Source organism: Bos indicus x Bos taurus, chromosome 14 (genome assembly GCF_003369695.1).
Source record: "Bos indicus x Bos taurus breed Angus x Brahman F1 hybrid chromosome 14, Bos_hybrid_MaternalHap_v2.0, whole genome shotgun sequence".
NCBI classification, from domain to species: domain Eukaryota; kingdom Metazoa; phylum Chordata; class Mammalia; order Artiodactyla; family Bovidae; genus Bos; species Bos indicus x Bos taurus.
In genome coordinates, this window is record NC_040089.1 from 42,216,224 (window position 1) to 42,239,164 (window position 22,941).

Below are 22,941 nucleotides of genomic sequence, written 5' to 3' on the forward strand. Positions count from 1 at the left end.
TTTTGTAATGTGTACTTTATTTTTGCACTACTGTTGTTTTCCTTTAAGTATATTGTTACATAAAAACTTAGACAGTATTATGTAGTGGTTTACTGGTGGTTTAGTCGCTAAGTCGTGTCTGAGTGTTGCAACCCCATGGACTGTAGCCTGCCAGACTCTGCTGTAAGCAAATTTTATGTTTCACAAAGCTTTCATTTGTTAACTTTTCTTTTGGACTGTAAATTTAGCAAATGGGAATAATCAAATTCACTTATCTTGTTACTTATGAATAAAATATTGGATTAAAAGATCCCATTGCAATTGAGACCTCCTTGAGAGAATCCTGCTATTGAATTTCTGTAAATATTTTTGGAAATAGAGCATATGATTGTTATCATCATCATTGTGGGGAAAGAACAGCAAGGAAACCTCATTTTGAAGAATTTCCAAAACAGATGGCAAACAAAGTATATCTTTTAAACAGTTTAAGAACACCCAACAAGATCTTTAAGAATAAAATAGAAGAGTAAAGGACATATAATAAGATGAGTTTATTTCAACACTGTGGTGCCAAATGATTCATACATGTAAAATCCAGGTAGTTTTTAGTTTGCACCTTAAATTTTCAGTTCTGATTCCATGCTCAGTCATATATATTTATTTCAGTCTAATTCTATATTTTCTCATCTGTGTTCACTCATTTTTGAGTAACACTGTACCAAGTACTGGATCTATATTAGTCAACTAAGTAGAATACTTTTCCTAAAAATGCTTAAATGCTTCCTTATCATATTTATCAACTGTAATCTGGCCTTATTGCAGCCCACTACAAATACAGTAAAGATCAGGTTCTTGTAGGTAAAGAAAAAGTTCTACCATTTAAGCTTTCATAATTCTTCTTCATTAGGAATTTTATCAAATTCAAGCATGGTTGTATTAACATAGACCCATGAAGACATAGCAGACCAAATAATGTTATCTAATGTATGCTAAATTACATATTGTTATTTAAAAGAACAAATTAAATAACCCATGCATAATTTAGATGCTGTATCAGATTAGGTTAGGTTGAGTTACCTTATGAGTTTCAAGCAACACAGTAAATATTTTGTGTTTAGGAATTTTCAGTATTCTGATTGATTCTTACTTACCCTACTTTTAAAGTAGTGAAGTTTTAAGTCTGAAAATGTGCCATTCAATTGTTAATAATGTTTTCTGATTATTAAAGGGCTTTCTATTCTCTATGGAAAATTAAGTATACATGTATATATTTTAAAAATTATCACCATAGTTAATATTTAAATATTTGTCTCTAAGCTCTTATCTTTTACAACACTTTTATTCTGACTTTTTTCTTATAGTTTTCCCATTATTTTTTTTTTGGTAAATTATATGCAGAAAAAAATGCACAACACATAAATTCATGTGTAACCACAAGAACATTGAGAAATAGACTATTCTTAGTCTTACAAAAGCCTCACTGCACTATTTCAGTCCCAGAATGCAATGTTCTGTCACTCTCAGCCCCAAGCATCCATGAAGTAGTCACTATTTTGATTTTACATAAAATCAATTTTGGCCTTTATTTATAGTCTCCAGACCATGATGTTATTTTTATCTGTGATAGCTTTATAAATATTTTTCTTAAAGTCTAGTTGGTTTCCAGCTTGTAGCTCATCCAGCCTGGGATTTCTCATGACTTCTCATTTTTCATGATGTAGGTTAAACAAACAGGGCGACAGCAGACAGCCCTGTTGTACTTTCTCGATCTTGAACCAATCCACACAGGGTACTAACTGTTGCTTCTTGACCTGCATACAGGTTTCTCAGGAGACAGATAAGATGGTTTGGTATTCCCATCTGTAAGAGCTTTCCACAGTTTGTCATGATTCACACAATCAAAGGCTTTAGTGTAGTCAGTGAACAGAGAGATGTTTTTCTGAAATTCCCTTGCTTTCTTGATAATCCAGTGAATGTTGGCAGTTTGGTCTCTAGTTCTTCTTCCTTTCCTAAACTCAGCCTGGACATCTGGAAGTTCTTGGTTCATATAATGCTGAAGCTTAGTGTGTAAGATTTTAAGCATGACCTTACTAGCATGGGAGATGAGTGTCATTGTCCAGTGGTTAGCTCATCCAAGTGGGATGAGTATTAACCTTTTCCAGTTCTGTGGCCACTGCTGGGTCTTCCAGATTTGCTGACATAATGAATGCAACACCTTGATGGTATCATCCTTTACGGTTTTGAATAGTTCTGCTGGAATTTCATCGTATCCACTAGCTTTATTAACAGCAGTTCTAAAGGCCCACTTGACTTCACACTCCAGAATGTCTGGCTCTGGGTGACTAACCGCACCATCATAGTAATCTGGTTCATTAAGATCTTTTTTATACAGTTCTTCCGTGTATTCTTTCCATCTCTTCTTGGTCTCTTCAGCGTCTACTAGGTCTCTACCATTTTTATCCTTTATTGTGCCCATCTTTGGGCTGAATGCTGCCCTGGTCCAAATAAATATATACCTTCTCCCATTTTATCAGAAATGAAAAGTCTTTGTGAACATAAATATTTTACCAAGGAAATGTATTAGGTTTGTGATCTGTATAAAAACATATGAAATAATCACCTCCTTAATACATGGTAAATGAAACACATATTGATATAACTGTAAAAATAGATTTTGTTATTCTGATCATTAAAATGAATTTATGCGAAATCATTGCTGCTGCTGCTGCTGTTGCTGCTAAAGTCATCCTGAATGCCTAGCAGTAGAATTTCAGCTTGATGTGTAGAACAGATAAAATACAGCTCATTAAGGAAGGAGTCATATTATCTAGGTCAGGGGAACAGCCAGTTACTGAGAGATATATGAGTATGTTTTAAACAAGAGGCATTCAGAGTAGTATGAGGAGTCAGTAAGGAAACTACCCTGACTTGTTCTGGTTGAAAGTAATAGGAAATACTGTAGGAGATAGATACAGTTGGGCTAGGTTCTCATCATCTCAGAAAATCTGACCAAAAAACTGAGTAAAATAATAGGCGGTTTAATACAGAGCAGAAAAACAAAGCACTTTTTGAAGGAGATTCTGCCTTTTTCTGTTTATAAGCCATTAAGTTAATATAGAGATTCCTAATATATACATAAAAATCTTTATTCCCAGTATATAATGCTGCTGGGGCTCTTCCTGCCTAATACTTGACCTCTCATTGTATATTGTTCTCTGTTTTGATAATTAGCAAAATGTAAATGAGTCACCAGTCCTGTTTCTTAATCCAATTTTATTGACCATATTTTTAGTAGGCATGCCTCTAATATTTTGACAAGTCTTTGTTAGGTCTTGTTTTCCATAGTGTTTTAAAATCTTTCCTAATGTATTCAGTAGTATTGATATTTTCATGAGAAAGACTGATACTACAGGAAATACCTCAGGTTTTCCAAGAAACAGTATATTTATATGGCTCCATATACATTTCCAAAGTCTCCTAGTCATTTTGTTCATTTGACGGACAGTTATTGAAGGTTTTCTAGTTGCCAAGTGGTTAAGAAATTGAAGTTTCTGGCATTATAGTGTCAAATGTGCTTGTTATTTGTGTGTGTGTGTGTGACCCTTTTACAAGATTTATTTTTGTAAAAGGTCAAGTACTGAATTTTGAAGAGTTACAATGTGTGACTTTAATGTTTGTGCTTAGCCAGCAGTTTTTAATAGCAGAGCATCTTAAATTTTATACTGATAATAGGTTATAAATATGATTTGATTTTTAAAAGTTGGGCTTAAAACCGGTTTTTCTCATAAAGTCCTAAGCGTAGGGCTCAAGTACACAGGCAAGCACAATAATCACCTTATAGTTGGCGTACAGGGCTAGTACTAAGACAGTATGAGTCTTAATTCCTGTTCCGTTAAGTTGGGTGTAACCCTGGGCAAGTTTACTTCTTGATATTGGAGTGGGTGATCAATGAGATGCTTTTATATTCAGTAACAGAGACAATTTTTGTTTAAATAAGAGACAGTAAAACAAACTTGATGGTGATATTTCTCCATAGAGAAAAAAATGAGAATAAATGAGATAAGCTGAAATACCGTTATCTTTTCTCAGCCCATATCCCATTCATGGAACATGTTCTGGTGAGGTTAATGAAGAATTAGCTCTTTATTTTCACATTGGGGCAGTAATCCGTTAGACAGCTATTTCAAACTTGTTTAGGTTTCTATGTGCTCTTAGGAATTTTCATCAGTAAGATATGTGCCTGGATTATATATATGAAATACAAAACCATACCAAGGAACATACAAAGAGCTTGACCTTTAAAGCCGTACCACCAAGTGAGCATCTTTGGGCGGTTTTACCTTTTTTCTAATAATATGGTTGGCATTTAAAATCTTAACATTGAGGAATTTTTTTTCCATTTGATCCATTATTGTTTTCTTTGACCTGGGAAAAGTTACTCTTACTCTCTATTTTAGCAGCAGGACATCTGAGCCAAAATTTTAGTATGCCAATTAAGAGAAGGAACATTTCTTGGGAAACTTCTCTTTAAGGTGATATATTTTAACCTGCTCTTTCTAAATTTGGGTAATTTGAGTAGGTGGTAAAACATCTGACTCATTGAAGGAAATGTGTGCTTTTGAAATACTGGTTTGTAATCCATAATCAAAATGTGATATTGATAAAACATTGTGTTTTCATTATTTTAGTATAAGCCGCCTGCACTTAAGAAGTTTAATTCTCCTGGGACCACCTCATCAGGATCATCACGATTACCCCAACCAAGCGGCACTAGCAAAACTGTTGTAGGTAATGAGATCTGTCAAATAACTTGATTTTTTTTTTTTTAAATATCAGAATCAGTAGAGAAGAAAATGAAGACAGTATTCCGTTTTGGATTATTTAAAACTAGGTTTATTAGGAGTTGATGTGGAAGATAAGTAATTATTTTGGGTAAAAATAGAGTAACTTTCAGTAGCTTCTACTTTTAGATGTTCTGTAGTCCTTTTTTAGCCTAAATGTCTGCCCTCAAGGTAGTTACTGATATATCATCTCTTCAGAGTAGTCAACCAAGGTCCTTTTCTTGATTCTTTGTCCACAGTATTTTTTTCCCTTGTTTCTGCCTATACCTGTCTGAACTTTATAATTATCTTTAATAGGCAAATATTTAATGGTTTAAAGAAGATCTTGATTGCTGAAGTGTACCTTCATTTGTATGTAAATTGTAAGAAAGAAGTACAGAAATTAGAAATGAAGGATGCTGTATGTTGTCCCATAAAAATTTTATTTAATTTTTGATTTGATAATTCATTTTGATTTTTTGCCATGAAGATTTATTGCCATGAAAGCATTGTTTTGTCAGATGCTCTGGTTAATGTGATTTTTCTTTTTCAGAGTGTTGTTAAAACTAATACCTTTTTTATTAAAAGGTGCTCCTTCAGGTAAAGTGTCTTCAGTTAGCAGCTCTTCGGGAAACAAACTTCAGACCTTGTCTCCCTCCCATAAAGGGATTCCAGCCCCTCATGTAGGGTAAGTCTACATAGAATTTATATTTTTAGTGATATGTATATTCATATATGCTTGATACTAAGATTTTATTTGTTTAGGTAACATGGGGTCGCACAGAGTTGGACACAACTGAAGTGACTTAGTACACACAAGCACACACACAGTTGGCTTTTTCATTCATCTCAATTTTCTAAGTTTGACTTTTAATATATTGCTGATCAGGAGCTCACATAATGCTCTTGAGAGTCTAAATTAGTATAACCAATTTGGAAGAGGTTCTGGTGGCATTTATCAAGAGCCTTAAACATTCATATTTTCCATTTCATAATTTTACTTCTGAGAATCTAGTCTAAGGAAATTGCTTAAAATACAGTAGACCTTTTATACTAACAATTTTTTTTAAGCATGTATCAGGCACTGTGCTAGATATTTAACATTATTGTTATTAAAACCACCCCGCTGCCATAGGAGGAGAGGATCAGAGAAGCAAAGTAATTTGATCAAAGCCACACAGCTGTCAAAGAGTTGGTAGCATGATACAAATTGACTTCTCTTTGGTGATAAGCATCGGTCTCTTTACATATGGTTTTATTATAATGTAAAAAAAAATAATGTGTAGCTATGTTTGAATATCAAATTGTGAAAATCTACAAAGCAATACTATACAGTCATAAAATATATATAAATTTTAAAAAGATGAGCCTACTGTTATTGGAGAAGTAAAGCAAAGGAGAAAAGGAAAGATGTAAGCATCTGAATGCAGAGTTCCAAAGAATAGCACGAAGAGACAAGAAAACCTTCCTCAGCGATCAATGCAAAGAAATAGAGGAATACAACAGAATGGGAAAGACTAGAGATCTCTTCAAGAACATTAGAGATACCAAGGGAACATTTCATGCAAAGATGGGATCGATAAAGGACAGAAATGGTATGGACCTAACAGAAGCAGAAGATATTAAGAAGAGGTGGCAGGAATACACAGAAGAACTGTACAAAAAAGATTTTCACGGCAAAGATAATCATGATGGTGTGATCACTCACCTAGAGCCAGACATCCTAGAATGTGAAGTCAAGTGGGCCTTAGAAAGCATCACTACGAACAAAGCTAGTGGAGGTGATGGAATTCCAGTTGAGCTCTTTCAAATCCTGAAAGATGATGCTGTGAAAGTGCTGCACTCAATATGCCAGCAAATTTGGAAAACTCAGCAGTGGCCACAGGACTGGCAAAGGACAGTTTTCATTCCAATCCCAAAGAAAGGCAATGCCAAAAAATGCTCAAACTACCACACAATTGCATTCATCTCACATGCTAGTAAAGTAATGCTCAAAATTCTCCAAGCCAGGCTTCAGCAATACGTGAACCATGAACTTCCAGATGTTCAAGCTGGTTTTAGAAAAGGCAGAGGAACCAGAGATCAAATTGCCAACATCCGCTGGATCATGGAAAAAGCAAGAGAGTTCCAGAAAACCATCTCTTTCTGCTTTATTGACTATGCCAAAGCCTTTGACTGTGTGGATCACAAGAAACTGTGGAAAATTCTTCAAGAGATGGGAATACCAGACCACCTGACCTGCTTCTTGAGAAATCTGTATGCAGGTCAGGAAGCAACAGTTAGAACTGGACATGGAACAACAGACTGGTTCCAAATAGGAAAAGGAATACGTCAAGGCTGTATATTGTCACCCTGCTTATTTCACTTATATGCAGAGTACATCATGAGAAATGCTGGGCTGGAAGAAGCACAAGCTGGAATCAAGACTGTCAGGAGAAATATCAGTAACCTCAGATATGCAGATGACACCACCCTTATGGCAGAAAGTGAAGAGGAACTAAAAAGGCTCTTGATGAAAGTGAAAGAGGAGAGTGAAAAAATTGGCTTAAAGCTCAACATTCAGAAAACAAAGATCATGGCATCTGGTCCCATCACTTCATGGGAAATAGATGGGGAAACAGTGGAAACAGTGTCAGACTTTATTTTTCTGGGCTCCAAAATCACTGCAGATGGTGACTGCAGCCATGAAATTAGAAGACGCTTACTCCTTGGAAGAAAAGTTATGACCAACCTAGATAGCATATTGAAAAGCAGAGACATTACTTTCCCAACAAAGGTCTGTCTAGTCAAGGCTATGGTTTTTCCAGTGGTCATGTATGGATGTGAGAGTTGGACTGTGAAGAAAGCTGAGCGCCGAAGAATTGATGCTTTTGAATTGTGGTGTTGGAGAAGACTCTTGAGAGTCCCTTGGACTGCAAGGAGATCCAACCAGTCCATTCTAAAGGAGTTCAGTCCTGGGATTTCTTTGGAAGGAATAATGCTAAAGCTGAAACTCCAGTACTTTGGCCACCTCATGCGAAGAGTTGACTCATTGGAAGAGACTCTGATGCTGGGAGGGATTGGGGGCAGGAGGAGAAGGGGACAACAGAGGATGAAATGGCTGGATGGCATCACTGACTCAATAGACGTGAGTCTGAGTGAACTCCGGGAGTTGGTGATGGACAGGGAGGCCTGGCGTGCTGTGATTCATGGGGTCGCAGAGTCAGACACGACTGAGTAACTGAACTAAACTGAACTGAGGTTGGTGTAAACTTCATGTATACTTTGATACAAACTATAAAAATTTAATGCTATTTATGTTTCTATAATTTTATGTAGAAATTAGAGTTTTATGTAGTTTCTATAGTTTTATGTGTGTTTCTATAGTTTTTAATAAAATAGCATTATTAAGCCTTCAGCAATTAATGTGGGAAAATTCATTGATAACACTACAGTTTTTCATAGAAGTCTTTCAATAGAATACTAGTAGAAACTCACTTTTCATTTTGATAAACAAGAAAACTAAGGGATGGCCATATGATTATTAGAATGTAACCTTATTCTTTGTATTTACAGATAGTGTTTATAAAGTTGATTTAGGAAGCATGACACATGTTATTTTCAGATCTAGAGTCTTAGTTTGGCTTTTATATAGGAAATATATAGGATGGTATCTATCAATAGAGAGTAATTGCCTTTTGTTTCCTAATTTGGACTACATGTAAAGTGTTTAAGAGCTAAAGATAATTTATTGTATTTTCATTGTAGAAAAAGAACAAGATCAGCTAACAAGATCTGATTAGTTAAATTCTTTGTTTTTGTCATGCTTCCAAAAAGAAGAGACAGGCTATTCTTTTTTTTTCTTTTTAATTTTATTTTATTTAACTTTACAATATTGTATTGGTTATGCCATATATCAAAATGAATCTGCCACAGGTATACATGTGTTCCCCATCCTGAACCCTCCTCCCTCCTCCCTCCCCATACCATCCCTCTGGGTCGTCCCAGTGCACCAGCCCCAAGCATCCAGTATAATGCATCAAACCTGGACTGGCGACTCGTTTCATATATGATATTATACATATTTCAATGCCATTCTCCCAAATCATCCCACCCTCTCCCTCTCCCACAGAGTCCAAAAGACTGTTCTATACATCAGTGTCTCTTTATTCTTAAGAAAGAGACAGGTTATCAGTAGAACAGGTGTTTGAAAGTAAAAGGTTCTCATCTCCCAGTGCTAAAAAAAAACTGATCTGATTTTCTTTTTATAGCTGCTCTACTGAGTTGACTCATTAGATACGTAAATATAGAAATATCAATATGTTTTAAGTTTATAAATGGAGGTTTCATTTATGGTTGACTGTGAATTATAGGTTGGTAATTTTTTTAGTACCTTTCCTATCATACTGGTAATCTTAACCAGTTGGCAGTATTAAGTTATACTGACACTCTTTTTAAGAGGGCATGTGAAGCTGGCTGGTAAAATGAAAAGGGTTACTGGATTTTGGATTAAAATACTATATTTCTAGATCCTACTTTGCCCCTAACTAGTAGCTACCTGAGTTTGTTCTTATCTGTTTTCTCTTTCTTGCTCTGACAACTTTTACTCCGCTTATACCTTGACAGCTGATGAACATTTATTAATATTTAGGAGAAAATGTTTTTACTAATGATGAAAAACTTTGGGCACAAGAATTTTACAAGTTGTGCACTGCTGTAATGCTATAAAGATTTAAAAATTTTTGTTTGTCCCATATTAAACTGTCAGGCATGACTGTTTAAATCTCATTTGTCCATGCTATATATGATGCTTATGTGTTAAAGGACTGTTTCTAACTGCTGGAAAGAGAGTGGTGATGTATGCTTCTGACCAATATATTACTGTATTACTGTAAGTTAATATAACTACTGTATTAACTGATAGTAATATGATTATTATACTGAATAGAATCATTCATAGCTGTCCAGTTAGTGACAGAGCTCATTCCTTTTTTAGAATTACTGAGGTAATGGTTTGTCTCTTTCCCTTACTAGATTATAAAATCTGTGATGGCAAAGCTCTGTGTCTGCTTTGCTTACAGATGTAACTACAAAATGTAGTATAATACTTGGCATACAGACACACAAATTTTTGGTGAATATATGAAATAATAGTGAATCAATAAGTTCAGTTCCTGATTTGTCAACTTTTTGCAACATCACAGAATCATGGTTCTGGTACTTGTAATTACTTGAGGTTTGTATGACTGTTCTTTTGTCTTTTCATACTAAAAAACTGAAGGCAAAAAGAGAAGAGGGTAGCAGAGGATGAGATGGCTAGATGGCATCACCGACTCAGTGGGTCTGAATTTGAGCAAACTCTAGAAGATAGTGAAGGACAGGGAAGCCTGGTGTGCTACAGTCCATGGGGTCACAAAGAGTCAGACATAACTTAGTGACTGAACAACAACAAAAATGATTATCATGATTTTTGTTGACACAGATAATTCGAAATTGAGTAAAGACAGAATTAAGACATCTGGTTAGCTATAATGTTCAAGAAGTTGAGCGTCTTTTGAGATTAGTAAAACGAGTCATTTTAGTGGTTTGGAATTATTAAAGCCTGCTGTGTATAATCTTTGTTGTGTTTGCCTGCAGTCATATTTATCAGTGATCTATAATATTTAGCATATATTAAAATCACACCATAGAAAAATTTATCTTTTTACTTGGAAAAATTCAGATGATAAAGCATCTGTCGACAGTGCAGGAGACCCAGGTTCAATCCCTGGGTCGGGAAGATCCCCTGGAGAAGGAAATGGCAATCCATTCCAGTACTCTTGCCTGGAAAATCCCATGGACAGAGGAGCCTGGTAGACTATAGTCCATGGGGTCGCAAAAAGACACGACTTCACTTTCACTTTCACTTTCTTTTGCTAATTCTAGACAACCTGTGAGTCAGCTGATTTTAACAGAATTTTTTAAAGCAAAATACACCCTAATAGAAAAATTTTTCTTGTGCCAAAAATAGTTTTCTTTATTCCTAGAGATATTAGAAATATGATGAAACCCAGAGTTTTAAATAAATATTGCTATACTTGAATTATGTCAGAGAGTTTACACAGTTGTACCTAGAGAATTATGTTTTCTTAATGGTTAATTACTAACTCAAATGGTATTTCAGCTGATAATTTTCAATAGTTAAAGTATCAAATTGCAGAGATTTACTTCTGTTCAATTACTCTAAGAACTAGAAGTTTACTTTGGAGATAGGATATAGTATGTGTGGTAAAACTAGAGAAACAATGCAGATAAGGAGCATTTTTTTGTGTGTGAAAAAATAAATTGGTTTCTCATGCTTTATGTTAACAGGAGTGAGAAATGAATGCCTGGGTTTTGAGTATATATTTATATGAGTGGAAACAAGCTTTTCTTATAAGCCAGTCTTTTGATGTGTGTGGTTTGTGTGTACCATTATTTAGATTTTTATGAACTTCTCTGACTTTCATTATTGGTCTAGAAATGCCTCAACCTAGAATTGCACAGTTTGGCTTCCTATGTGGATAAAAATTATTTCAACTATTAGACTAAGGAAGCTCAGCTTGCCATGGAATTGAGATACTACGTTATCTATATAGAATTTAATCAATGAGTGTAACCAATAGTAGAAGTATGGAAGGCTTTGAAACTTTGAGTGCCTTGAAACATCATAGCTATAGATGTATACATAGATACAAAATACCTCTTGGTAAAATTTATCCCCAAATCATTTAAGAAGTCATCTTTTTGTTTTATCTCTTCTGCTCTGTTATAGTGTACAGGACTGAGTGGCTTATTTATTTCCTAAAAATTCACTCTCATGGTGTCAACAATAAACAGGGACCTTTCCTAGGTTAAAGTTTATCTCAACTCAGAAATAGATGGATATGTTGCCAAATATTTGCAGCGTTGCCAAAAACGCTCATTCAGCGATGAATATTTGGAAAGTCTGCCACAGCATTTTTCCTTTCTAGATATACTATTCATATCATGGCAGTTACATACAACTAGAGATAGTCCGTTTAAAAACCCTGGGTCCATCATTTATATAAATGTATCAGCTTGACAAAAAGTTACGTATTTTTTGTCTTGGACTATAAGATAGTGATTTTGATCATAACTCTTTATGGTAAAATTTTAGATCATCATTGAAATCTGCCTTTCATTAAGAGTTTTAAAAATTTAAAATAATTGGCATCCTCTCAAGTATGGAATTTTGATGTTTTAGAGCAGGTGATCTTTTTGAACTGTGGTCTGAGGGCCAAATCCTGCCCAACAGTTATTTTTATTGGAACATGGCTGCACATGGCCACTGGTGAATTGTCTGTGGCTGCAATCGTGCTATAGTGGCAGAGTCAAGTGTGGCAGAGAGTATAGCCTACAAAGTCTGAAATATTTACTTTTTAGCTTTTTATAGGAAAAGTTTGCCACTCCCTGTTTTAGAATGGGTAAGTAGGAATTTTATTTATAATTTGAAGGTAGGGATTTTAAGGATTCTTCATTTATTCCATTTTTAAAGTTATGTGGACTATCTAAGAAGTTGGACCGTATATTAGTGTCCAGTGAACCAAAGGGTTTTTATTTTTTTGAACTTTCATTAATCCATTCAAACACATTTCTGTGGTTGAATTAAAAGAGTAGTAACAGATTAGAAGTATGCTTTCATGTTAATCTGACCAAATCTAAGTACCAATGTAAGGATGGATTCTTGAACTTCATATGGGAATTCTATGTTTTGTATATCAGATGGGAATTCTGTTTTGTATATCAGATTGCTAGTCTACACCAAATTTATGCTGTGTAGATGTGCTTGGTTGGCTTTAAAATATGTTCCTTCTTTTCTTGAACAGCAGAAACAGTGATTCTACTGCTAAATGGATTTCTTTATTCCTGCCTTAATATCTTTCAGACAATGCTACCTTTCGTGTAGCATTGTCATTACTGAATTGGACCCTTTAAAAGAAAAACAGCATAGAGGCACTCTGAAAACATTGATGTTGATAGTTCTGTAATGATTACTATCACACTGAAATTACAATTGTCAAACTTTGTAAATAAGATAAAAACACATAATACAATAGATTTCTTATTGTACGTTTCCAAAATTTATTATCAGAGTAACCCCAGATGTAGATAGATGTATAAACTAAGTATTAAAATCACCAGTGGTGATGTTTTTCATAATCTGAAACATCGAAGACCCCTGAGGGCAGGGCAAAACGTATAGTAGAGAATTCCTGCTTCCTTTACTTGTTTTATTCACTTCCGTAAGTCAGTTATCGATGATTTGCAGACCAAGAAACACATCGAGAAGAAACTTCAACCAAAGAGCAATCAGTTGGGTTTAAAACTTTAAATTCCTTTTGAAAATATGTCACCACTTTTGCAAAGAATTCAATTTCTTTCCAAATATCCCTTTAGTCCTATTGCTACTTTGACTTATTTTTAATGCTACTGAAGGGAGGAAGGAAGGGACAGAAAAGAAATGGTTTAATAGAAAAGGAAATGTGGATAAAGAAGCATTCTTGTTCACTAAAATAAATGTGAAAATGGTACATGAGAGCTGTTCTGGATCCAAGTCAGTTAAGGAAAATATTTAAGTATTTGAAAGATCTTTTGTTGTAAACTGATAATTTTAACTTTTTAAATTTTTTATTGATGTATAGTTGATGTACAGTATTCACAGTTTTTAAAGGTGATAATACATTTATAATTCTTAGAATATTTGCATATATTTCTTGTGTTATACAATATATACTTATGGCCTAATTATTTTATACATAGTAGTTTAAACCTCTGTAAGCCCCACCCTAAACTGCCTCTCTCTCCTTCCCTCTTTACCCTGGTAACCACTGTCTTTCAGTCAGTTTCTTTTTTGTTACATTCATTAGTTTATTTGTTAGATTCCACATATGTGATGTAATAGTATTAGTATTTGTAATTTATATACAAATACTATTAGTAATAGTATTTGTCTTTCTCTAAGTGACATACTTCCCTTCATGTCTATCCATGTTGTTGCAAATGGCAAAATTTCATCCCTTTTTATGGCTGTGTAGTATTCCACTTTCCATTTGTTTGGTTGTATGCGTGTGTGTATGTACATACATATATATATACCTCATCTTCTTTATCCATTCATCTGTTGATGGACACTTAGGTTGCTTCCATTATCGTGGCAATTGTAAATGATGCTGCTATAAATCTTGGGATGTGTGTATCTTTTTGAGTTAATGTTTTTTCAGATGTATGACTAGGAGTGGAATTACTGGGCCATGTGGTAATTTTATTTTTAGTTTTTTGAGAAATCTCCATATAGTTTTCCACAATGATTGCACCAATTTATATTTTCACCAATAGTATAAGAGGATTCCCTTTTCTCCAAATCCTCACCAACATTTGTTATTTGGGTCTTTTTGATGATAGCTTTTTGACAGTTGTGAGTTGGTAGGTCATTGTGGTTTTAATTTGCATTTCTCTGATGATTAACTACAATGAGCATCTTTTCCTTTGCCTTTTGGCTTTGGAAAATATCATCTTTGGAAAAATGTCTAGTCAGGTCTTTTGCTCTTTTGATGTTGAGTTGTATGATCTGTTTATATATTTTGGATATTAACCCCTTATTGGTCATAACATTTGCAAATATTTTCTCCCATTCATTTGGTTGTCTTGTCCATGGTTTACTTTGATGTCCAAATGGTTTACTTTCATTTTAATTAGGTCTCAGGATAAATTTCAAATTTATGTAAAACCTTAACATTGACTATCATTTCAAGGTTTTTCAAATATGTAACCAAATTTTATATGTAAGAGCACTTATAATTAATTTATATAAAGATTATATTTATTAAAATCATATAAAATACATTTATGTGTAAACTTATATAACCTTGATTTCACTGAGAATTTAAAATTTATTTAGTTAGACCTTAAAAATAACATAGCATAACAATAGAAATCTACAGTGGAATGAAGTGATTTGAGCTTCATAACAACATTTACTAACATTTAGCCTCAGTAACATTTGAATTGTGATACACATACATGTACATAGGTAGACCTAGACCTGGGTCTCCTGCGTTGCAGGCAGATCTTCTACCATCTGAGCCACCAGGGAAGACCAGCCTAAGTAGCATTTGAATTGGGTGTGTATATACACACATTCATATACATGGGTAGACAAACCGATTGAGTTGAATTTCATAACACAGGTATGTGGTAGTAAATCATCATTGAAATCTGCCTTTTACAAAATTACATTTTTAAAATCTGAAAATACTAGCAATCGTTTCATGTATAGAAGATATGTAATATTCCCAGTAGAGAATTCCCTTTACATTTTTATTAGATTCCACTCACCTCCTTTGTTTTATCATTTGTTAGATTTTAGTAGTTCTTATCATATGAGAGGAATCCATGTTTTAAATGTTTCTAAATTTTAATTCTGAATTTTAATTTCAGTAACTTTTTTTTTCTGAGGAAGAAAGTAAAATCTTTTCTTTTGCCAAATCCACGGATACCTTTTGTAAGAAAAATACTATTTGGAACAATAGTGCTTTGATTGTTTTTACATAATTTAAAGAAAAATCTGATTTATTAATTAAAATTCTAAATAGGTTAATTTTCTACTGATTGCTCACAAATAAAATGCATACAATGTTAATCTTACAAATTTTAGAAGTTTTGTTGTTTTATATATAATAAATATACAATATATTTATTGGAGGCATTTAAAAAATTCTTTAAAATGTTTTACTGAGTGTGATGTAAACACCTAATGTAAAGCAGCACCGTCCGCAGAGTATTGATATCAACTTTTACAACAAAATGCCTGCTGTGTATAGGATATTGAAGGAAGAGAAACTGGATAAAATGTGTTTGTCTGTAGAGATCCTTATTATCTAGAGGGATGACCAGATTGTTTTGAGACACTAAACTGTGTAATAAGAACAAAGCATCAGGTCTGTCTTATTTACCACAGTATTCCCAGAATTTAGCACAGTGCCTGATACATAGTGGGTGCTCAGGATTTAAATGAGTAAACAAAAATCCCTTGAAAAAACTCTTTGTTATCAAGCAGTGATGTGTCATTCAGTAGTCACTGAAGGTAGTACTCCTAGTTTCCAAATTTAATTTTCCCTGCTCCCTACTTTTAATGGATATTGATTGGCGATAATATCATTTGTTTGATATAAAATAATGAAATCTCTGTAAACCTGCAGTTTTTTGTTATTCAGTAGCTGAAAATCCTTTATAATTTTGGTTGAAAATATTAGCTTTAGTTGGCATGGCCACTTCTAATTTTTTCATGTAGTTTTTAGAATTGCCATCAGTGTTTTCATAGGATCATGCTTAATGTTTCTCTGAAACATTTTAGAAATAGGAAAGTTCTGTGAATTCAGGGAAGGGGACAATTAGATTATTTGTGAGCTCCCTAAGAACAAGCATCCTGTCTGTATTTATGTACTAGAATAATAATGTCCAGTTCACTGCTAGCTTCAAAAATTTTAAACAGTTGTTGTCCTTCTTAAGTTTTTTTTTTTAATTGATTCCATTGCCCTGCTATGTGATTTTCATATTTAATAATGGATATTGTATGAACTATCTGAGGATTCTTTTTGACATTAGTCCTTACCCTGGCAGTTAGATAATTATGAAAGAGCTTGAGGGGTGGATTTCTGATGAATCAGAATAATATCTTAAAATTTTTTTTGAATATAAAGAAACAGTAACATTCTCCTTATGGGTATACCTTTATATATTTTAATAGTAATATGGACAAGTTAGGCCCTCCACTTGGAACTAGAAGACATATGCAAAGATTGTATGAGAGCAATACAAAATCAGTGCCATCAGAAGACATGAGTTATTACCCATTTACAAGCAAGTATGTATAACTCAGTTTGGTTACTGTTTTTCAGCTATTTCCTTAAAGGGTTTATATAATGAAATACTATAAATTTGTATATTCTATACTTAAATTTTTTTATTTTAATCATTTTTAAGCCAAGAAGTGCTGAGTAATCTTCTAGGATTTATAACACTCTGATTTTTGATGAGCATTTCTATTCTATGTCTATTTTTAGAGCATTCATTGAATAAAATTTAAATTTTAAATTAAATTTTAATTTTCAGAGGGTTGAAATGAGTCACCTTAATAATTGTTATTTTTATGAAACTATTTTTTAGGAGTAATATTATTTAAAAATGTATAGGGAATATTATATCATATATTATATAAATATAATATTGCTAGAATATCTTTTAGTTAAGTAGATGATAAATTATTATAAAAAAGCAGGGAACAGATCTTAGAAAACATTCAATCCAGGGATCCTCAGTCTTTGTGTTAGATATATAACACAGGGAAGTAAACACATCCCTTCTGTGTACTGGCGTCTCTGACTGAGAGGAGAAGCAGGAGTGGCAGTGGCAGTCTTGGACCTCTCCGCACAAGTCTTCAAAGCTTACAAGTTTGTGCCCCCAAAGCAGGTCTTGCCCTCTCATCTTAAAATGATGAACTGAGGGTCTCATAAGTTAAATTACTTAATAGAGCTCACCTAATTAACCTTTAAACCAAAGTCTACCACAACAGTCTCTCATCCATAAATAATAATACATTTAGCTAGATATATAATAAAACAAAGATGGGAAAAGTCTTCATCATTAGCAGCCATCATGTGTTGTTTTTAAGTAGACAGTGATAAATTCTAGAAGGAAGAATTTGTGCACTGAGCTTTTTTTCTTTGCACTATTCCTGCTGTCTGTACCCTCCAAAGCAGATCTCAGAGAAACAGGGATTAGCAATGGGGTAGAGGAAGTGCAATTGCAAAGTTAGACCTTCTTTTATTATTGGATTGGACTGTAGCAGGCAGATTGTATCAATGGACACATAATAAGGTAGCACTTTCAGACTCTGTCCAGGAAGAAAAATGTGTTGACGGTGTGAGACTGGAGTAACACGTTTTAAGTACTGATCAAAATGGTTCTTGGCATTCCAGTTCTACCTTATAGATGTTACTAAAAATACACAATAGGCATTGAATAATGACAGCTGTTGTTGATAACTTATATTTTATTATTTTTTTATTATTTTCTAATTATTTGAATAACTATTGATATGAAGTTGTATATGTATATGCATGGGTATGTTTGTACTGTGTATATATCTCATGTGTACATTATATGAAGGTGATAGTATTTCTAACAAGTTTTTGTTCTTGACCAAAAACCCTGTCCATCCTGTTCCTCTGTGACTCTCACTTGGAGGAATTGCCACCATTTGGCAGGGAGTTTTCAGAGACTGAATTCCTAAAAAGGCATGTGATAGTTCTACAACATCCCTAGAGGGGCCATGTGAAAGTAGAGTAGCATACACCTCGTGGGTGGACTTGCAGTGAGCGTTTGAAGGCCATTTGAAGAGGTGCAGGGTAACCCATACATGCACCAGGGTGATTCTTGTCAAAGTTTAGAAATAGTTTAAGTATTCAAAGTTGCCTCCCTTTGAATGACATCATTGCATATTGAATATAAGATTTGGAATGAGACCCACATAAATTCAAATTCAAACACTCTGGCCATGTACTGTGAGTGAAAGTTGCTCAGTCATGTCTGACTCTTTGCGACCCCACGGACTGTAGTCCTTGGAATTCTCCAGGCCAGAATACTGAAGTGGGTTGCCTTTCCCTTCTTCAGAGGATCTTTCCAATGCAGGGATCGAACCCAGGTTTCCCGCATTACAGGAGGATTCTTTACCAACTGAGCCACAAGGGAAGCCCCAAGAATACTGGAGTGGGTAGCCTCTCCCTTCTTAAGTGGATGTTCCTGACCCAGAAATCAGACTGGGGTCTCCTGCTTTGCAGGCACATTCTTTACCAACTGAGCTATCAGGGAAGCCCAGCCATGTAATAGCTTTGCACTTAATCTCTGTGACTGTGAGTTTTTTCAACTTTAAATGGGAATAATATCTTCAGGGATTTTTGTGAAGATTAAAGAAAGTGAAGTATGTATAGTACCTGGTATCATATCTGGCATTTGGAAAATAATAGATGTTGTTACTCCCTGCATGTATTTTGGAGACAACTGTTTAAAATTTTGGGAGACTCTCTCCAACTTTGCTATATAAGTAGAGAAGGAAGAATTTCTGCCAGAGTTTGAGAACTTAAAATATACAAAGGCATTTTTGAAAAGAGGATTCTGCTTGATCATATAACACAGTATTGCTTATCTCTGAAATGAAAAGATTTGACTAAATTTCTAAAGAGAGGGAGGAAACTAACACTAATGAACATCTTACACCTAGTTCTGCAATGACTTATCTGTCACCATGGGGAAATTACTTAACTACTCTTTGCCTCAGTTGCCTCCTTTGCAAGATGGAATTAGTAATCCTTACTGCTTCATAGGATTATTATGAGGATTAAATAAATTTTATATGAAGGTGATTAGAAATGTAGCTACAGGAATTCCCTCGTGGTCCAGTGGTTAGGACTCTGCACTTCCACTGCAGGGGGCATGGATTCGATCCCTGGTTGGAGAACTAAGATCCCTCATGCTGTGAGGTGTGGCCAGGAAAAAAAAAATGCAGCTACATCAAATGTAGTAAGCACTGTTAATGTAAGTGTTAACTTGTAGTAGCAATACTAATAGTAGTAATACCATCATCACCCTCCGCTATGCTAAATATAGTATCAATTACATTTTATATATCTGACTTCCTATAAGTGATGATGGTCACATGTTATACATGAGGGTACTTGGACTCAGATTGCCAGACCCAGAGTTGTTCAGTGGCAGTTGGGATTTGAATCCAGATTCATCTGAATTCCAAAGCCTATACATTTTACCATTTTTACCTCATATATAAGCGTTCTTTGATTCCGGAATTTTCAAAAAGGTATGATCAGCCACTTTACTGGTAACAGATAGCCCAGGTTGTATAGTTGGTGAAATTAAAATCTTTAGAGGCAAGAGTATATTAACCAATTCATTCCAGTTGCTTTTTCTAAGAACAGGCTTTCATAAATGGAATATTATTCTTTAAAAATGGTTAGCAAAATTTTTAACCACATCTTATACATCTAACATTATTATTTGACTCTAGGCACTCAACAAGACTTATCTCTAGTTTGAGGGGACTGTATATTTAAACTTTAAAAAATTTGAAATATTAACTTATAAATTTCATGTCAAGAATATATATATATATATATTTTTTAATGATTTTATGTACCATCAAGATAATCTTAGTCAATGCAAAATGCTTTGGCTTATACTTCATATTAAGGATTTCAGATGTGAAATAATTATTTGGATTTTAATCTTTTGAGTTTACCTTTCTATAGCTTCTAATTATTTTTCTAATCATTCTAATAAACAATTTGTGAAAGAAATGCTTACTATTCAGTAGTTTTTTTTCATCATGCCATCTTTTTCTGTCTTCTAGGACTAACATCAAACCTCGAAATTCCACGCCACCTAGTTTGGCCCGAAATCCTGCCTCAGGTGTGCTTACAAGCAAAAGAAAAACATACAGTGATAGCTACATGGCCAGGTATGTTTAGCTCTGATATTGTAATAACGAAAAATAGGTATTCATTGTTTTCCAAAGACCACGTAAAAAATTTCTATCAGGTTATTAATAGAAAATCTAATTTTTCCTGTGTGATTAAATTTGACTTTAATGTTATACAATAAAGACCTAGCTTTGAGTGTAAATAGTATTTTCTTATACCTTGTAGATGTAATTTTTATGGTAAATACTCAAATACAGTTTGTTCAGTACCACTGGATGCATTTGTGTTTTTTATGTCTTAATTGTAACTGCAGCATGGTTATTTTTACCTCTTCAAATTGAATAATAGACTTTTTACACTACTGCTACTATAATTTTCAGCAGCATTTTATTACATTTAAATTCCTCTGATGAGATTGTGATTATCCATGTACATCCCTTTCTAATATGTCACAGTATTTGCACAGCTTTGACATTGGCTCTGTTTTTCAACATATAATGAAATCATTCCAGTTATAAATATTTTATTTTTCATATGTATCCCAACTTATTCCATAAAGTTTTAAGGAAAGGTACAGAATGTATAGTGAAATACAACATTGTTTTTTAAATTAAAAATAGGAAAAAGAAAGATGAGAATTAAAAGATAAAGTGGAAAAAGAGTGGGGTTAGTTTACAAAGTTTGTGTCATGAGACCTGTAGATAGGCCAGCCCTGGGCCACAAAGTGGCGTATACACTTTGTTGTAGTAGCCAAAGTACAGGAGAATAGAAGAGTAGTTACATGATTCTTGTTGTCTGAAACAGAAAAATAACTCACTTTTTCTGAGAAAGTAAAACAAGTCCTGAGACCTTAGAAGTTCTGCTCTGATTTCTCATATAGAAGCACTGTGTAATTTAGTGGTTAACTTATTAATTAACATCCTACTGAATGTGATTGGTTGTGTTATATGAAACTATATATATTGTCTGCTTTTTATAAGTATATAATATGTACAGACATTCATTATTCATATTTAATCCAGGAATAGATTTTTAAGTATCTAAAATGCTAGCTCTCCCTCCTGGTTTTGCCCATTAGAAGAAGCATCTATGGAGCTTTCCAAAACCAAACAGGTGGAGGTCTCTCCCAGATGGAGAGTGGGGTCTGGGTGTCTGCCATTTAGAAAGTTTTAAGAGTGATCCTTGTGCTTAAGACGAGAACCATAGAGGAATTGATAAGTTGCTGTCTTTTCAGCTAGGTTCTTTAATAAGTATTGTTTGTCTCACCTGAGGCTTTGATACGTATTTTTGATTCATATAAGGAAGTGAACCTCTGTTTCTTAGAGTCCTGGATTATGGCTATACTGTGTTCTATATGTGTGGAACCATGTGCTTTGAATCAGTGCTGAGTATAAGATTAACATTCTGTTATAAAATGGAATACTTAATACATATGCTTGAATAAATGAATAATTTTATCTTTCCAAAGAATAGACAAAGTGTTAACAGGCAGGAGCAAAAATCACATTACAAAATGTTTAGGATATTCTTTTTTTTTTTTTTTTTTTTTTAGAGCTTTATATCTGATAGGAAGCCCTAAGCCTTACTCACCTGAATACTCAACCTCCATCCTAGACAAAAATACTTATAACCAAAACAGATGGAGAATTCTCAGAGATTTATTTTTCTGAAAGTCTGATAGACTACATTTCCTGGACAACCCTTCCAAATAGAACACCTGGAAATACTGGATAAAAGAGAAAATATATATGTATTTCTGAATATGTAGCTTAGTTCTCAACAAACAAAGGAAATTTCTAAAGAAAAAAATACGAAGAAGGTTAGAGATCAATTTGGTAAATTAACTGTGACACTGCAGCTACTTTTGAGGTTTTCAGTGGTCTTCACTATATAGAGAGTTGGGTTTTAAGGTAATTTGGGGAGAGAGGAATTGACTTCTGGTACTTATACAAAATAGTGTTAAAAACAACTTTTCCTCACCCTTCCCACCATGCCTCTTGCTCTAAGCCAGGATTCTTGAGAGGTTCAGCAAAGATTCTTCTTAGACTCAGCCAGAGGCACTTATATGACTGTATATTATATTTGTCACTGGGATTGTTTTCAGAAATATGAGAGGATAGCAGGGCAGCATCGGGTGTTTTCTCTTTCATGGGAGGCTTTGCAGCATTCCTGAAGCTTGTCTTCCTCAGCTATCCAACTGACAGCTCAGGTCAGTAAGAGAATAAGATCTCATAGGTGGGTATAGGGTCAGTTTAAGTAGAAGTCCTTTTTCCCAAAGGGAATCGGCATCTCATAATAGCAGTATCATAGACATAGCTTCCAGGTATGTCCAGTTTCAGTGAACTGCTTGCAAACACTGTTGCTTAGAAACACCGCTGGCATTTCGCCTCTGTTGGGTTTTTATTAAACAGAGCTGAGAAGTTATCCCAAGGTCAACTGTGTCCACAGAAGAGGAGAAAGGTTGTGTTAACCCTTCTCTCACAGTATTCAGAGGGTTATCTCTTGAGTGAAAGCTGGACTAGGGGGAAAAAAAAAACAATCAGGAATAAGAGAGTCCAAGGATACTTGTCTGTCTTAGCCATGGCTCAGAGAGATGTGAATTCCCACTGATAATTCATAACTATAGGTGG

General features: G+C 34.2%; 1 protein-coding gene across 1 annotated transcript in view; it reads left to right on the forward strand.

Moving 5' to 3' along the window:
• Positions 1–22,941, forward strand: part of ZC2HC1A (zinc finger C2HC-type containing 1A) — a 54,383-nt gene that overhangs the window by 27,884 nt on the left and 3,558 nt on the right. Inside the window, exons 6-8 of the mRNA XM_027561239.1 lie at positions 4,668–4,767; positions 5,388–5,487; positions 20,242–20,349. Of these exons, the coding sequence (XP_027417040.1) occupies positions 4,668–4,767; positions 5,388–5,487; positions 20,242–20,349 (308 nt within the window). The remainder of the gene's footprint in view (positions 1–4,667; positions 4,768–5,387; positions 5,488–20,241; positions 20,350–22,941) is intronic.